The 18235-nt window shown below is 36.1% G+C and overlaps 1 protein-coding gene across 1 annotated transcript in view; it reads right to left on the bottom strand.

Annotated features, from left to right (window-relative positions):
* LOC148956863 (inositol 1,4,5-trisphosphate receptor-like) overlaps positions 1 to 18235 on the bottom strand; it is a 166979-nt gene that overhangs the window by 32532 nt on the left and 116212 nt on the right. Inside the window, 3 exon segments of the mRNA XM_089092350.1 lie at positions 208 to 435; positions 13188 to 13409; positions 15904 to 16071. Of these exon segments, the coding sequence (XP_088948476.1) occupies positions 208 to 435; positions 13188 to 13409; positions 15904 to 16071 (618 nt within the window).

Below are 18235 nucleotides of genomic sequence, written 5' to 3'. Positions count from 1 at the left end.
TCCCACGAAAATCCGAAAAAAACGTATTTTTTAATAGAAATACTCAAAATATATATATTTTTTTAATATAGGTAGAGGAGAGGGGCATAAAAATATAGGGCGAGCATCTCCCCCCATTGACGCCATTGAACCTTGTCACTGCTCAGCCTGCATGACTTGGCAACGAGATCAGCAAAAACCTGACGTGTACCATCACATGTTACTTACCAAGTGTGCGGGGTTCATGTTGCCTAACATCTCCTCAGCAACCTTCGCATCAGTTTGGCTTTCCATGATGGCCAGCAATAGTTTACAGGCATTATTTTTCAATTCAATAATTTTGCCTGAATCTACACGCGCACCAATGTCAGCTGTCAAAAGGCCAACTACTCTGGCTAAGCCGTTTGATTCGTGCATTGCCAAACAATTTGGATTTTCATGGCTAATTTCCGGTCCCTGAAATTGATAATAAATATTAGCATTAAAGAAAAGAAAAAAACATTAAGATAACTAGATTAAGGTCAAAAGAGAAAAAAGCTGGAAAAATCGCCTACAAATATGTATAAAAATTTGGATAACAAGTTTTTACTGCTTGCGATTAATGAACGTGGGCCCAAAGTAATATCTGGATATTACAAATTACGGGCACTTGCGAGTAAGTCTCCTTTCATGACTTTTTAATTATTTTCAGAATTATGTGTAATTTGAAAAAATAAGAGATGGCTACATCACTAACAAAACAGCATGTTGACCGGCGAATGGATGAATTAACTGCTACGATTTCGATGCTACAACAAGAAAATAAGGTGTTGAAGACAGAAAATAAGCTGTTAAAATCAGATTAAGGTGAAATCGTCTGCACTTCGAGTGGATTTACATACACGGAGAAACAATATTTTGCTTCACGGGATCGATACGCCAAATGGATCTGAAAATCTTCGTGATACAGTAAAAAATTTCTTCGGAATAACACTCGGGATTGCGGATCCTGATCAAATAGGTGTCAAATTCACCGCGTCTGATGATGGTGTTGTCCCTAGTTTTCGGAGCAATAGGAAAAGAACAGTTGAGCCTATTTTCGTGTAGCTCAACAATTATGATCGCTCATTGATTCTTAAAGAATGTGGTAAATTAAAGAAAACGGGCTACAGCGTGTCAACTGAATTACCTGCTGAATTAGGAAAGCGGAGAAAGGAATTATTGGCTCTCGGTTACAAGCTAAAAAATACAAAGGGAGCAGAGAAGGTCAGTGAGACTCGTGTGGTCCAGCGTAACGTGAAACTCTGGCTGGAGACAATAAAGCCAAAAAGCTCACAGCAGTGGGTTAAATACGATGATGACTGTTTCGATCCGCTAAAACTGTTTGCCAAAAATGACCCAGAGGAGGAGGTTGTTTCCGACCAGTAGTTTTGTCATTTTCTTTTCCAATATCTAATTTTTATGTATGTGATATCGTGAGGTATTTTGAATTACTGTTGAAGCCGCATAGTATTTCTGTTTTAAGTTGTATGGCAGAGAAGGATGTAAAACGAAAATTTTGTTTTCGTTTTTTTTTCATGTTTGTTCAATTTTCTTTTATATTTTTTAATTTTACCAAAATTAAAGGTATCTAGTTTGTTTATTTAATGTCGTGCATGTTCATTTTTTTTTGGCTCCTCGATCTTCTGGAATTTTTACGACAGACCGCCAATTGCAGTTAGTAAGTGATGACTCTTTCTTCAGCTTCATTCCCGAGAGGCAGCAGAGATTTTGATATAGACACATTAACGAATTTTGAAGAGTTTTTTTAAACTCTTCAAAACTAATTTAATAAGTTTTCTTTTGAAGTGTCTACGACAACATTTTTTATAAAAACCTAATATTACCCCAGGGCATAACTTACAACCTTAGCCCTGATGGGTTGGGGGGAGGGGGAGGGGGTGATCATCCTCAAAGACTCAATATTCAGAACTTTCAGTTACCTTGAAAAAATGGCTATCTCAAAATTTTGATTGGATGTGTTTGGAGAAATAGTGGCCGTGAGAGTGAGGTTAGTTGTCCTCCAATCAGTTTCGACAAGCCCATTAAAATAAGCCCTAGCCCTTTTAATTCAATTGAATGAGTTTTTTGAAATTTTTACAACAACATTTTCTATAAAAACATTATATGCCCCCAGGGCATAACCTAAACTGTTCGCCCTGAGAGCTCTGGGGGGAGTGTCATCCTCAAAAACCTAATTGTCAGAACTTTTATCAACGTTGAACAAAATGGCAATCCCAAGATTTTGATAGGATGTGTCTGGGGAAATAGTGAGCTTGAGAGGGGGTCTATTTGCCCTCCGATCACATTCATCTATTAAAAAGGGCTCTAGCCCTTTCAATTTCAAACAGAATGAGCCCTTTTTAAAGTCCCAACGACAACACTTTCTATAAAAAACATGTGCCCCCAGGGCATAACTTGCAACCCTTGCTCTGAGTGGTTTGGGGGATTTGTTATCCTCAAAATCATAATTTCCAGAACTTTCAACTACGTTGAACAAAATGGCTATCTCAAGGTTTTAATTGAATTTTCTTGGGGAATGGTGGGCGAGAGGTGGGGGTTAGTTGCTCTTCATTTACTTTCTACCATTAAAAAGGGCACTAGCCCTTTCAATTTCCAACCGAATGAGCTCTTTTTCAAGTCCCAACGACAACAATTTATATACAAACCTTATGCGCCCCATGGGTATAACTTGCAACCCTTGCTCTGAGGGGTTGGGGGGATTTGCTATCCTCAAAATCATTATTTCTTGAACTTTCAACTACGTTGAAAAAATGGCTATCTCAAAATTTTGATTGGATGTATTTGGAGAAATAGTGGGCGTGAGAGTGAGGTTAGTTGCCCTCCAATCAGTTTCGACTAGCCTATTAAAACGGGCCCTAGCCCCTTTAATTCCCAATTGAATGAGTTTTTTCAAAATTTTCCTCTACGTTGAACAAAATGACAATCTCAAAATTTTGATAGGATGTGTCTGGGGAAAAAGTGAGCTTGAGAGGGGGGCTAGTTCCCCTCTAATCACTTTCGACTATTAAAAAAGGGCACTAGCCCTTTCAATTTCCAATCGACTGAGCTCTTTTTAAAGTCTCAACGACAACGCTTAATATACAAGCCTTATGCGCCCCCTCGGCATAACTTGCAACCTTTGCTCTGAGGGGTTTGGGAGATTTGTCATCCTCAAAATCATTATTTCCAGAACTTCAAAATGGCTATTTCAAAATTATAATTGAATGTGCTTGGGATTGTGGTGGGCGAGAGAAGGGGGTTAGTTGCTCTCCATTTACTTTCGACTATTAAAAAGGGCACTAGCCATTTCAGTTCCCAATCTAATGAGCCCCTTTTGAAGTTTCTACGACAACGCTTTCAAAGAAAACCTTTTTCAGAACTATCGACTAAGTTGAACAAAACGACTATCTCAAAATCTTGATTGGATCTGTTTGGGAAAAAGGTGGGCGTGAGAGAGGTATTAGCTGCCTTCCAATCACTTTCGACTATTAAAAAGAGCACTAGCCCTTCGTATTTCCAATCGAATGAGCCTTTTTTGAAGTTTCTACGACAACATTTTCTATAGAAATCTTATATACCCCCAGGGTATAACTTATAACCCTTACCCTGAGGGCTGTGGGGGAGTGTCCTCCTCTAAAACATAATTTCTAACTGGAAATCACCTACACAGAACAAAATTCTATAATGAATCAGCAATCAGCTGGTTAACATATCTAGGCTCTTGCTATCGCCTGCTCTGTGAGTTACGTCATGAAATGAATATAGTTTGATCAATGATAAACTCTGTGTGCTGTCATCTGAGCAAAATGTTTGCAAAATAATAGAGGTTTATTGAGGATATACATTGCTGTCTGAAGGAATATTTGCTGTAACCAGTTGACGCGCAGAAAGAAGATTTGGATCTTGAATTCAATTGAAGGCAGATTAAGGTGTTTGTCGTGCCTAACAGCTAAAATTATTGCACGTTCGCACGAACGTGAGTAAGGATTTGGTGCTTTTTCCGGTATTGGTGCTTTTTCCAGTAAGAAAGTTTTGCTTATACAGTTGTGTTATTATTTCCAACATCAAAACGGTTAGGAAAAAGAACACGAGCAGTCGTCAGGATGAGGATTTATTAAGTGAGAATATGACGACAAGCACACCCAATGCGTCTGAAATTACTCGGGAGTCAGCAAAAACTCCGGCATCATTACAGACCTTGTCAGAGGATTTTTCGAAATTGATGGACATTTTGCGAGATACTCGTAACTCGGTCCATTCGATCGATCAGCGATTTACTACACTAGAAAATAAAATACAAGCAATAGAATCGGAGCAAACGGCTTTACGGACAGAACTTTCGGGGTCGAGTTCACGCATGACTGCTGTGGGAAATGAAGTTTCTATGCTGAAAACTCAAGTGGTTAACCTGCAAACAGAAGTGAAGCACTACAAAGAAAAGACTTTGCGTATGTCTGGTAGGATTAGGGCTACAGAATATCAACCGACGGAAAATAATGTGATAGTATGGAACGCAGTTTTTGAAGACAATGATCAGGCTAAAGGAATGTTTACTGAGTTATGTACAGACGGCTAGGCTTTACCAGTGATACCACAGTTTCCGGTTAATGAGATTAAAAAGGACAAGAAATGTTTCAAGGTTAATGCAAGCAACCTTGAGAATAAGATCGAAATACTCAGGAATGGAAAAAAGCTTAAGGGAAAAGTGATGCGAAACCAGCAAAATATTCATGTGAGCGATGATGCCCCACTTTCGATGAGAGAGGCAAGGAAAAGACTTTATGAAAATAATTCGCTTCTTTTTTCTATCTTTTTTACGTCCGGTTTATATAATCCTTGGCAACGTTTTATCCTTTTTGCACGACCGGGTGGTCGAAAAGTAAAGTTTACTTGCCATGAGTTGATTGATCAATTAGCGCATGGACTTCCTTCCTCTGCAACTCCCGGGGGCCCTGAGGAATGATTGATTTGACAGTTTTTGTTTTTTATTTTTTTTTGGGCGGGGGGGGGGTGTCATGTTTGGTTGCTTAGAAAAAAATATGAAAAGTTTAGCTTATGAAAAGAAAAGATGTTTTTTTTTTTGTTTGTTTGTTTATTTAAGAGTAGATTTTTTTGATTTTAGTTTAAAGGATAAATGAGTAGGTAGTAGTAGGGTCCTATGCAGTTGAATGGATACGCTAATTAATGTGGCGGAATCTTCTGTGTGTTAATGTGTTCTTCTTTTTTTTTCTGTTCCATCTTCTGTAATTTGTTTTTTTAATCTTTTTCTTTTTTCAGGTTTATTTTCTTTTTACGGCCGGCCTGTCTTCAATTTGGTGTGAACCAGGAAAGGTAATTAATAAAATTATAGTTTTGTTTCGCCGTTCTCTCGCTACCCCTTCGATGAATAGTTATTATTCTAGTTGTTGATTTGGAAAGATTGAGATCACTTGAGAGAGATTCGCTAAATTTTTTAGGATTTACAAGATGGTATTCTCCATAGGGTTCTAGATCAAAATTTTTTTTAGGTACCCCCTAAAGGATACTATAAATGCTCTGTTGAAATTAATAATGTGTTGTCAGGACCCAGTCAACTGAATTTGTTATCGTGGACTTGTCAAGGTCTAAATAGCTAAGTGGATTATTTAAAGGAATTGTGTCTGTTTTCGAAATTAGATGTCATTGCTCTGACAAAAACGTGGTTGAGAGATCATACGACAAGTTTATTAGATATAGGTGAGTATCGACTTCATGTTCAGAATAGAGAGAAAAGACAACATGGTGGACTGGCAGTTTTTGTTAGGAATGGTCTCGATATTAAGTTGAGGAATGAAAAGCGTGTTAATAAGGAAATGGTATTTGAAAGTGTGGTATTAGAATTATGTAGATTGGGACAGAAATCTTTGTTGGTTGTAGTGTACCGACCGCCGTCAGGTTCTACTGAGGAGCGACCCGGCTCAATGGTAACCGAAAATCTAAAAAACGGGAGTTTGATACCAATAGATACATCAAAAGGATCAGATTTTAATTCTGATTTCTAATATATAAGTTTCATTAAGTTTAATCTTACCCATCAAAAGTTATGTGCCTGAGAAAATTTGGCTGATTTTCGAAAAAAGGGGGAAAGACCCCCTAAAAATTATAGAACCTTAATGAAATTCACACCATCATATTCAGCGTATCAGAGACCCCTACTGTAGAGGTTTTAAGCTCTTATCTACAAAAATGTGGAATTTTGCATTTTTTGCCAGAAGAAAGATCACGGTTGCGTGTTTATTTGTTTGTTTGTTTTTTGTTGTTTGGTTTTCCCCAGGGGTGATCGTATCGACCCAGTTGTCATAGAAGATCGTGGGAGGGCTCATTGGAATAGAAATTAAAAGTTCTATTGCCCTTTTTAATTGACCGAAAAAAATGGAGGGCAACTAGGCCCCCTCCCCCGCTTGTTTTTTTACCAAAGTCCCCCGATCAAAATTTTGAGATAGCCATTTTGTTCAGCATGGTCGAAAATATGATAAATATGTCTTTTGGGATGACTTAATCCCCGAAGTACCCAGAGGGAGGGCTAAAAGATATGAACTTTACCCAATGTTAACATATAGTATTGGTTATTCGGAAGTATACAGAAGTTTTCAGGTGGTTTTTTTTCTGCTAGTGGGAGGGACGGGTGGCTCGGGAGTTATGTTGGAGGATATGTTCATGAAAGAATTTTTCATGGGGGAAGGAAATCGCCATGAAGGGGGCGCCGGACTTGCCAGCATTATTTATTGGTTATTGGGAAGTATACAACCATTTTCAGGAAGGATTTTTTCTGGAGGGGGGGGGGCTAGATGAGGGAGTTACTCTGGAGAATCTTTCCGTGGAGGATGTTTCTGTGGGGTAAGGGAAATTTCTATGAAGGGGGCGCCGGATTTCCAAGCATTATTTAAAAAAAGATCAGAAATTAAATAAAAAAAAAACCAAGTTTTTTCAACTGAAATGTAAGAAGGAATATTAGAACTTAAAATGAACAGAAATTATAACGTAGGTGAGGGGGTTCTCCCCCAAGTCAATACCTCGCTCTTTACGCTACAGTTTTTTTTAATGATTTAAAAAGAGCTATCTCGTCTAATTAAATTGACTTTGTGATTCAGGGTTTTTTTAATCAAATTTTTTTTTAACTTTTAACGTAAAGAGCGTGGTATTGACTAAGGGCAGAACCCCCTCATATACGTAATAACATATACGTAATAAAAAAACAATAAAAAAACAAGCGATACGGCTCAATAGTAATCGAAACATTTAAAAACGTAATTTTGATGTCAATAAATGTATCAAAAGAATGTGTTTATAATGCTGATTCTAAATATATAAATTTTATAAAGTTTAGTATTACTCATCAAAGGCAACAAGCCTGAGGAAATTTACTCGATTTTTTAAAGAGGGGGTAACATCCCCTACAAGTGAAAGAATTTTAATGAAAATCACAACGTCAGATTCAGCGTATCAGAAAACCCTATTACATAGGTTTCAAGCTCATATCTGCAAAAATCTGCAACTTTGAATTTTTGCCAGAAGAAAAATATACGAATATAGAAGTTAGTTACGTAAGTTAATTTGTAAAGACATTCATTTAGCAAAAGAAAAGTAAAATTTTTATGCAAATAAAAGCTTCATTAACTAAAAAACGATCAGAAATTAAATAAAAAAAACAAGTTTTTTAAACTGAAAGTAAGGAGCGACATTAAAACTTAAAACGAACAGAAATTATTCCGTATATGAAAGGGGCTGTCCCCTCCTCAACGCCTCGCTCTTTATTCCGTATATGAAAGGGCTGTCCCCTCCTAAACGCCTCGCTCTTTACGCTAAAGTTTTTTATTGTTTTAAAAAAAAATTGTGAGACAGAGTCAAACTTTAGCGTAAAGAGCGAGGCGTTGAGGAGGGGACAGCCCCTTTCATATACGGAATAAAGAGCGAGGCGTTGAGGAGGGGACAGCCCCTTTCATATACGGAATAATTTCTGTTCCTTTTTAAGTTTTAACGTCGCTCCTTACTTTCAGTTTAAAAAACTTGTTTTTTTTATTTAATTATCACACAGCTTCTAGACTGAAAGACATTATTTAATTGTATTGGCGTAAACAAATGGGTTTGATGTAGGGGGTGATACTCCAAATTTTTGCTGTAATATAGGTTTATGTTCAGTTTTGAAATGGCTCTTTATTTTGTTTTTTGAAAAAAGTAATTTTTTTATTTATTATACTAGCAGGATCTGTTGCAAACATTTGTTTTGTCAATGAGAACAATGATAGTGCTATTCCTGCCACTTTTGTCCTCTTGGAATGGGAGAACTCATGAGTCCCTATAAATTTTCTGGAGCTGGAATATTTTCCAAAGAGATAAGGGTTTCCTAGATTAAGCTGAAATCTTTTCTGGCAAATAGCTCTTTAAGAGCTAAGACTGTCAAAGTGCTAAGAATGAGCTAAACTGAGACTAATCACTTATAGGGGATATTTCTCAGAAGTTTTCTGTTATAGATTATGCACGGATTAAACGGCTTGAAAATGTTATGTTGAACGTCAAAAAAGTTTATGGTATGATTGTAAAAAAATAATTTCTAGAAATTTTCGTATTCAATCCACAAACATTTACACATTTTTTGTGGTTTCTTTGTCATCAAGGAGGCACACTTGTGCCTCTATAAAGAGGCGACCAACCACAATGTTAAGCGATTTCCGGTCCTAGTGGTCGCAGAGAGACAGTGGTAATCGCATTTTGTAGCCCAAGCTCCAACTAAGAAACGTGCAAAATTTTACCCCCCCCCTCCGACTTTATCTTCATTTGTAAAAGTGGGCCGGAAGTTTCGACCCCTCGACCACAGCCCCCCTTTAACGTTGTCCGATTGGGCTGAAATTTAGAGGTTAAGCTTTCCTAGGGCCCGGTAGCTTATCCTCCAAATTTCAGTTCAATCCGATCACTCCTTTTCTGTTTTCCAAAAACCAAATATAGCCACTTAAAGTTCATTTCTCTTTTTTTTTATCAGCCACGCCTAAAGGCCACAGTTGGCAACGGATCCGAGTGAATGAGGACTCATTGGAACCAAAATTCGACCTGTTAGGACCTTTTGATATTTTCAGATCGAAAGAATTGTCTACCGAAATCATATTTACGAAAAGCTTCTTTGGATTCTAAGAGTTCAGATTATTTTTCCGCGTCATAGCCCCCCTTTAACGTTGTCCGATCGGGCTGAAATCTGGAGGATAAGTTTTCCTGGGTCCTGGGAGCTTATCCTTAAAATTTCAGCTCAATCCGATCACTCCTTCCCTGTTTTCCAAAAACCAAATATCAAGTTTTGTGGGTATTTGCTTGCGTCAAAAATACATCGCACAGAAAAAAAAATGCAATGTCTCTGTGGTACAGTGGTCGCTAATCCTGACTGTCAGGCGGAAGATTTGAGTTCGAATCTCCGTCAGAGATTTTTTTTATACATTGAATTTAAAGTTTAAAAAAGAAACTCAGTTTCTTTTTTAAATCCAATCTATTAAATCCTTCGGCTCAATAGGCGTCACCAGAAGAATATCACAGTCGGCCTTCAGGTTACAGGTAAGTCTCCACTGCTTTGATAACATGGGTCCTAGGGCGACTGATAAAAATCTTACTGTGCATTTGATTTGAGTACTCAGGAATTAAAAGCCTTAACACAAAAATCTTCAAAAGCAGGGGGTTTGGAAGGCGGCAGCCCCCCATCTTTAACTCCTCAAAAGATCAGCTAACAGTTAGTCAAGCAATAATAAGTTATAAACTGTACAAAAACGTGCAGAAATTATTTGAAAAAAACTACGTTTTCTAAAAGAGTTAAAGAGGCTGAGTCACAAGTTCGAACCTTAAAACGTACAGGGATTAGGAGGTGCAGTTGGGGGGCTGCCGCCCCCAAATCCCCGCTTCCGTATATGAAAGGGGCTGTCCACTCCTCAACGCCTCGCTCTTTACGCTAAAGTTTTTTATTGTTTTAAAAAATAAAGTTGTGAGACAGAGTCAAACTTTAGCGTAAAGAGCGAGGCGTTTAGGAGGGCACAGCCCCTTTCATATACGGAAGCAGGGATTTGGGGGACGGCAGCCCCCCAACTGCACCTTCTAATCCCTGTACGTTATAAGGTTCGAACTTGTGACTCAGCCTCTTTAACTCTTTAGAAAACGTAGTTTTTTTCAAATAATTTCTGCACGTTTTTGTACAGTTTATAACTTATTATTGCTTGACTAACTGTTAGCTGATCATTTGAGGAGTTAAAGATGGGGGGATGCCTCCTCCCAAACCCCCCGCTTTTGAAGATTCTTGTGTTAAGGCTTTTAATTCCTGAATACTCAAATCAAATGCACAGTAAGATTTTTATCAGCCGCCCCAGGCCATCAAAACACATTGAGAATCGATCGAGATGTTCTGGTTCAGTTTAAAAATGAATTAGAAAATGTAAGTTTTAGTTTCTTGAAGATAGTGAACTTGATGTAAATATGAAGTTTTGTTCATGGTATGGTAGAAATCAATGAAATATTGAAGTCAGGTTGTAAAATATCAAGGCAGTCAGTTCAAACCAAGACACCAGTTGAACCTTGGATTTCTAAAGTAATAATGGCAGCGATAATGGAAAGGAGGTGATTATTCAAGTATTCTAATACATCACCATATGCCGAAGAGAGGTACAGAAAATATAACAACGAATTGAATAAGCTTCTTCGAAAAGCTAAAATAGAATATTTCAGAGAAGAATTTAAAAGGTCGGAAGGAAATCCTGCGAAGACTTGGAAAACAATCAACTCGGTAATCCGCCCAACCCAGAGTTCTGTTTGCAGAGTTTGCACCTCATCACCGGAGGAAGCAGCTGATCAGATGTGTGACCACTTTGCAAATATTGGAAAAACTATGGCAGGTATAGGATCCTCCTCCTCTGTAGATGAGTCTTTTGTTCAGTTTTTACCTATGGCTAGTGATGTTTCTGCTTTTTTGCGTCCAATCCAAAATACAGTTTGGAACATGAAGAGTAATGCCGCAGGTAGTGATTATTTTTCCCTGAAACTTTTGAAGCATGTATTTCCAGTTGTATCAGAGCATTTGGTATACCTATTTGATCAGTGTATGAAATGTGGTATTTTTCCAGAATGCTTTAAGTCAGCTAAAGTTATTCCGTTATTTAAAGGTGGTGATAAGAATTTTCTCCATGGTTATAGATCTATATCTCTTCTCCCAGTGTTAAGTAGAGTGTTTGAAAAGATGATAAATGCTAGAATGGTCGAGTTTCTAGAATCGCGGAGACTTTTAATTCAAACCCAATTTGATTTCCGAAGAGGAATGTCGATGGATCAGGCTGTTCTATTTTTAGCGACGTTCGTAAATGATGCCCTGCATGCTGGTTGGAAAGCGGCTTCAGTTTTCCTCAATATTGTGAAGGCCTTTGATTCGCTTGATGAAGGTATTCGGCTTGCAAAACTTGATAATTGTGGATTTCGTGGTAGGTTCTTAGACCTTTTAAGGTCTCTCTTTGATAACCTTTGTATGTGAGTGTTGGAGGTGCCGTATCAGGTACAAAGAAAATTGAATATGGTGTGCCACAAGGGTCTGTGCTCGGGCCTACACTGTTTTTAATTTTCATTAATGATTTGTGCGGAGCTGTGGAGAGTTTTTCGTTTGACCTGAATTTTTCCGTTAGTGAAACCATAAAGTTAATTATTGCGCTAAATGCGGATGATGCGCATTTTACAGTGGCAGCAAAGACGGAACTGCAACTCATGGAGAAGCTTATTACGGGTATGAACACAATTGGGAAATGGACTAGAGCTAACAAACTGAGGTTAAATAACAATAAATCACAGTTTCTAGTTTACGAAAGAAACTCCAAATTACTATCCATGGATTAATGAGCTTAGATTTGTTGATACTTCCATCCAGCGATTAAAGACTGTCAAGTACCTTGGTGTCCTGATAGATGAATGTTTAAGTTATAGACCCCATATACAATTGTATTTTTAAACTGTTCACCCGTACCTTTTGCACTGTAATGTTTTTTGGTCAAGTACTTTCCCGACACATCTACTTCAGCTTCGTGCGATACAGAGCTCAGCTATAAGAGTGCTTTAAAAAAGCACTGATAAAAAAGGTACATTAGCGAGAAGGAGATGTGTCGAACGACATAATCTGCCTTTACACGGAGGTTCTAAATTTTATTCAGCTTTGTTTTTGTTTAAATATGAGTGTGGATTATTGCCACAATGTTTCGGTCAAATGTTCGTGGCTGGATGTAATGTCCATGAATACTGAACCAGAACAGCACCCAGATAAGACGACCTCAGACTTTAACTCGAAGATCATTCTTCTCTATCCGTCATGTGGGACCAGGGTTTTATAATAGTTTACCAAATGAATTATTAGTTGATGAAAATATTGCTAGTTTTAGGAGTAGGTTAAAATGTCTGTGTTTAGGTGAGTATAACATTTCTTAGCGATATTCTCTTGAGGGGTCTGTCAGTTGTATTTTGGTTAATTTTGTGGTTGTGTGAGGGTGGGAGTGAGAGAACGGTGATAATTAGTTATGGTTTGTTTTTTTCTATTTTTGGGGCTGCATTAATTTGGAGTAGGTTGTGCCGTGCTTTTTTTTTCTCTCTTTTCTTTTTTCATTTATTTATTGTTTTACGTTGTTGATAGCAATGTATATATTAGGTTTTTTTTTTTTTGAAGGGTGCATAGCCTAAACAAGTTTGCTTCTGGTGGTTCATTTATTTATTTGTTTGATTTAAATAAAAAAAAACCTTATCAGTCAGTTAAAAATGGCTATCTCAAAATTTTGATTAGATGCGTTTGAGGAAATGGTAGGCGTGGAAGGGGTGTTAGTTGCCTTCCAATCACTTTCGACTATTGAAAAAGGCACTGGCCAGTCCAATTTCAAATCGAAAGAGCCCTTTTTGAAGGTTCTATGACAATTTTTTAGATACGAAGTACCCTGATCTAAAACCAAAAAAAAAAAAAAAAAAAAAAAAAAAAAAAAAAAAAAAAAAAAAAAAGATCGTTCTTTACTTAGGCAGCAAAGCTAATGAATATCTAAAAGAAAGCATTACAACAAAGTCATAGCTAATGTACAGCTAATAGAATTACACAACTAAAAAAAAAATTAACCGAAATAGTCACAAGAACCTGTTTTATTATGAATCCAGGTTAGAAACAAGCCAAAAATAGATCATTAAGTTACCTGACAGTATTCCGTGAGACTTTCAAGAATCTGATTAACCAGCGATATGTTCTCTTTCTTTAGAAAGGGTCCAAGAAGAACAGGCTTGCCCACTGAAGAACCAAATAAACTTTCCAAAAATACAAGGGTTTCTTCAACCAAGTTGTAGTTTTTTTGGGAGTTTTGAGTCCTTAAAAAGTCTGTAAGGAAAAAAATCAACGAAATGAAATTTAAAGTGCGAAACTGTAACGTTTTGGATCAGTTACTAAGTTGTATCTTCAGACGATTAGTTGCATCATACCAAACCGTCTTTCAGAAAAACCCCATGATAAGTACTGTGGTTTTGGAGATAATGATAAAAGAGTATAACAAATAAAATAGAGCAAACAAAAATAAATAAAAGCGTAAAACAAGAGAATTAAGAGTAAGACAAAACGAAATAAATGAAAAAGTAAAACAAAAATGATAAGAGTAAAATAAAGTAAGAGCAAAAGATAAGACAAGATTGAAACAAATCAAGAGCAAACAAAAGTAAATAAGAGTAAAACAACAAAATTAAACCAAACAGAAGTACATAAAAGAGTAAAAGACGAAAATAAGTGTTAAAGGTAAAACTAAATTTAAACTAAAAGGCAAACAAGACAGTAAAGCAAAGTAAGAGCAAAGAAAAATAAATAAGTAACTCAAGAAAATAAGAGAAGTTAAAAGAACAAACAAAAAGAGTAAAGCATATTAAGAGCGAACAAAAGCTAATAAAAGAGTAAAACAAAAGCATATAAAAGACTAAAACAAGAAAATAACCGTAAAAATTAAAGTAAATAACATTAAAACAAAATAAGAACAAACAAAAGTAAATAAAAAAAATAAAACAAACAAAATTAGCCAAAAAATATTGCTTTTCTGAGTTACGGCTTGTTGTGTCAGAATTCAATCCAAATGTCACACCAAATCCAAAAATAAAAGAAAGTATATACTATTCAAGTTATCGTGAGAAATCAAGGCGCAAATAGTTATAATACTGTACGAGTTTGTTTACAACGACAATGAAAGTTTTTTTGTTTTAAAACGCACGAGTATATTTAACGACAAAGAAAGCAAAAGATATGGGATGTAACACAGGGAGTTTTTCTTAACTATGGAAGTTTCTATAGCTAACAGCTGTAGAAACGAACTTACAACGAACTAAAAATTCGTTTTAATTGATTTATAAATTGTAATAATAATCATACAACACACACAACTAGAAAACAATAGAGGAAAAAATACGAATGACTATAAATTTAGAAATTGGAAGACAAAGGAACAGAGAGAAATATGGCAGATCATGTACAGGCCTACATGCAAAAACAAATAAAATCCTGGACAAACAAATGTATATAGAGGCAAAAGTAGATCCCCTTTTTACCCCCAAAGTAATGTAAGCCCCGCAAATCTTATGCGAGAAATCGTGGTGCAATACTTATAGTAATTTATGAAGTAGTTTAGATGAGCTATAGGCCAAAGAAGCACAAAAATAGGGAGGTTGTGCAGAGAATTTAAGGAACCAACGGAAAAACCTCAATATTTCAGGAAGGCAGACATAGACTCGAAAGCTCCCTTGCCTAGAGCACATTGAGAAGATCCAAAAAAAAAAACAAGAAAAATAAATTATACTTAATATTTAGTTATATTTAATTTAATTAATTAATGAGTTAAAAATATTTTTTTCAAAGCAGACAATACAAGGAAACGTAAACTGAATCTAAAGAAACTGAAATGAATTGTAGGGGGAATCGCCCTCCCCACAAAATTGGACACAAAACTTTTGGTGTTTTTATTGAGGAAATGTAAAAAACAAAATCCCCTTCTCCCTTGATTTTGAAAATTAGCTTTGTTTCGTGTGTTGATTTGAAAAAGAATCAAAGGCAAATTCCTGTCCCGCCCCTTAAATTTTCTGAATTGATTCCCCAAAAAACAAACAGAGATGGATGGTAAATCGTAGATGCATATATACACACAAAAACAAAGGAACGACGAGCAATACATACACATGGGGTTGGAACCAAATAATTCAAAACGATAAGTAGATACGTCACACAAAATACAAAAATAAAATAATCAAACTTAGAAAAAGAGACAAAAAAAATAGTTGAAAATTAGAAAATTGTTAAACAAAACGCAGAAGAAAAGATGGCAGATCATGGATGTATGCTCATACACAAAGACAAAGTAGAACCCACACACATGAGTGTACCTCCATACAAAATCAGACCCATAGTCCTAAGCAAGGATGAGTGCAAACATCTAACAATAAACAGAGGAACTTGAAAATACGGACTTGATATGAAAAGATAAACAGATGAATTTGGGATAATATGCTGAATAAGCAAAGAAAAACAGGTTAACTACAAGAAAGAGGAAAAAAATAATACAAGATGATTTCGGTTGGAATTCTTACAGAGAAGCTGTAGAAATCTCAAAATACTGAATACTGAACAATTAAAGGAAAAAACTAGCCTTAAGATTGCCTGCTGAGAAAAATATTAATTGTTGAAGATGCCGGTTACAATTCTCACACAGGAGTTGCAAAATCTGAAAATACTGAAGGTGCAACGAAGAGATGAAAACAGCTATTATGATGATAAAAAAGAGAAAAAACCTGAGCTCAAAATAAACAGAAAAAAATAGTTAAGGAAATAGGGAAAAGCCTTCACACTTGAATTATTTAATTAGAGAAAAAAAGAAAATATATTCATACTTGAAGATCTTTGTTGTGGTTTACACAAAGAAGCTGTAAAAAATGTAACAGCTGTTCCATAACAATAATTTTCGGAGGGATTTCGGACTCCTCGTTAGCTGAAAGATTTGATCCTTCTACAAATCCTTTAATATATTTCTGACCCTCTTTCATTTTCCAATAAATGACCTGAAAAAAATGTTTAAAAAACACAGTAAGAAGATTAGTATATGGTTTCACCTTTACTAGGAATCAGCTACCATTGCAGCCATGACAGATAGTTTATCAGCTGCTAAATCACAAACATTGGACATAAAACTAAGAAAAACAGATGAGAAAAACAGTTATGTAAAAAGAAAAACAATTCTTATCCAAGATAGAAAGTTTATCAGCTGCCAAAACAACGACATAAGAATTGGAAAAAAACGGATGAGAAAAGCAATTATGGCAAAAAAAAAACTTAAGTGCAAATTACAAAAATAGAGAAGTTATGCAATGAATGCTATACTTGCCTGGACTAGTGTAATTTAATAATATTTTGTTCAAGTGGAATTTTATTTTGTTTTTCTCTTGATTTATCCTCTGTTTTGACATTCATTTTAAATTTTCACGAGTCATAGATCAATGATGATAACAATAATGCCTACATATAATGAAACATTTCAAAATAATAAAAGCCATCTAAGGGATGAAAAACTTTGAAGCGACAAGCTTTTTTTCACCCCCTTTCAGCTCCCCTAAAACCACCCTCTCTCCCACAAGAGCATCTGTGATCCCATTTGACTTGGGAAACATTCCCTGCAAGTATTAATTCAATACCATATCACACCCAAAACAAAGAAAGTCTTATTTTTCCTAAGAAACTAACGTAAACAAGGTGATTTGCACCATTTATAGCCCTTCCCCCAGGGGTGTAAGAGATATGAAAATCTAAAAATGTTGATCGCATGTCTTGGGAAAAGGTTAGAGGGTACCAGGAAGGAAAAGAGCAAACGAGATAGGTTGTTTTCCCTCCTATTCATTCCAACTTTTAAAAAAGACAAGAAAACTTTCGAAATCCAGGAGAATGCACCCTCTTCAAAGCTTCTACAATCATACCTTCCATATACAAATGCCAGGAAACAAAAGAAACAAGCAAGGAATTATGAAGAAATGAAGGAAAAGGAAGGAAAGACAGGAAGGTAATATATACGTGGCAGGAATAATACAAGAAGGACATGCAGCTTTTTACTTGTATATCCACCATTTATTATTGATAGCATTTTTTTTTAATCTAGACTTTAAATTATTTACAGTCTCGCTTCATGCTATGATCCGAGCAAGAGGCCAGAGGATCATATTTTGTTCCTGTTTCTATGGAATATGTTTCCTAACTGTGCTCCACAAGAAACATCTTGGTCGGATCCTTTTTCCTCTCTACAGCCAATTTCAGTCAATTCTGAGAAATTAGTAATGCTCTTCTTGCACCATGTTTCTGCTATCACGTGAAAGGCTCGGTTCAAACAACTAAGGAGCGGTCGACTATTTTAAATTGAAGCTGGATAAAGATCTAAGTTTTTTTTGTAATTTTTTCACTATATTTGGGACTAAAGTAGAGGAAATTTATTATTATCTCAGTATTTATCAGCAAAATTTAGTTTTAAAATCCCTTTTTTGCTCTTCATACAAAAATAATTTAATGCCCTCTAGGAAAAAAAAAAAAAAAAACATTGAGTAGATTTTCAATTAATGGAAGTGGCAACATTGGAATGAATTCGTAAAATCTTTCCAGTGCCCTTGAATTGTAAACTACCAAAAAAATTTCCATATATCCCTCGCAAGGGTCTATTTCGGTAAATACACCCAAAAAAAAGAAGAAGAAGGGTAACAAAAAGGGAGACATTGTAAAGGAAATTGACGAACAGCCATAAATCACTGATTATCCACCAAAAACTTATTCAGAGTTAAATATCATTTTCGATAAACAGTACAAAAATACATAGGAAACTTGTCACAGAGACATGCACCGTAAGGGAGGGGGAAGAGATAAAAATCTTTCGCAATTGTTTAGACTGACTCATAGCGTGGGGCATTGAACCAGGCGAAGCTCCTACCCTCGCCCAAAACAGGCCACTCTGAAGACGACTAACGACGCTAACGTCTGGTTCTCTCTACGCTGGCGACGCTATCGAGCACGATCTTAAGTCAAGCAAGTAATTCAATCGTTCAGATGGCACCGAAACAGTGACATTTTGTAGCTGATTCATTGTTTGACAAAAAAAGAATAATAATAATAATGATAAATGCATGTTAAATACTTGAGACAACCTATACATCCGAAATCTAATAAAAATATGATACCAACAAAAATTCC

The sequence above is a fragment of the Artemia sp. Qi Xiang Cuo genome, chromosome 1 (genome assembly GCF_049724085.1).
Source record: "Artemia sp. Qi Xiang Cuo chromosome 1, ASM4972408v1, whole genome shotgun sequence".
In the NCBI taxonomy this organism is placed as follows: Eukaryota; Metazoa; Arthropoda; class Branchiopoda; order Anostraca; family Artemiidae; genus Artemia; species Artemia sp. Qi Xiang Cuo.
This window is presented reverse-complemented; position numbering and strand designations above follow the sequence as displayed.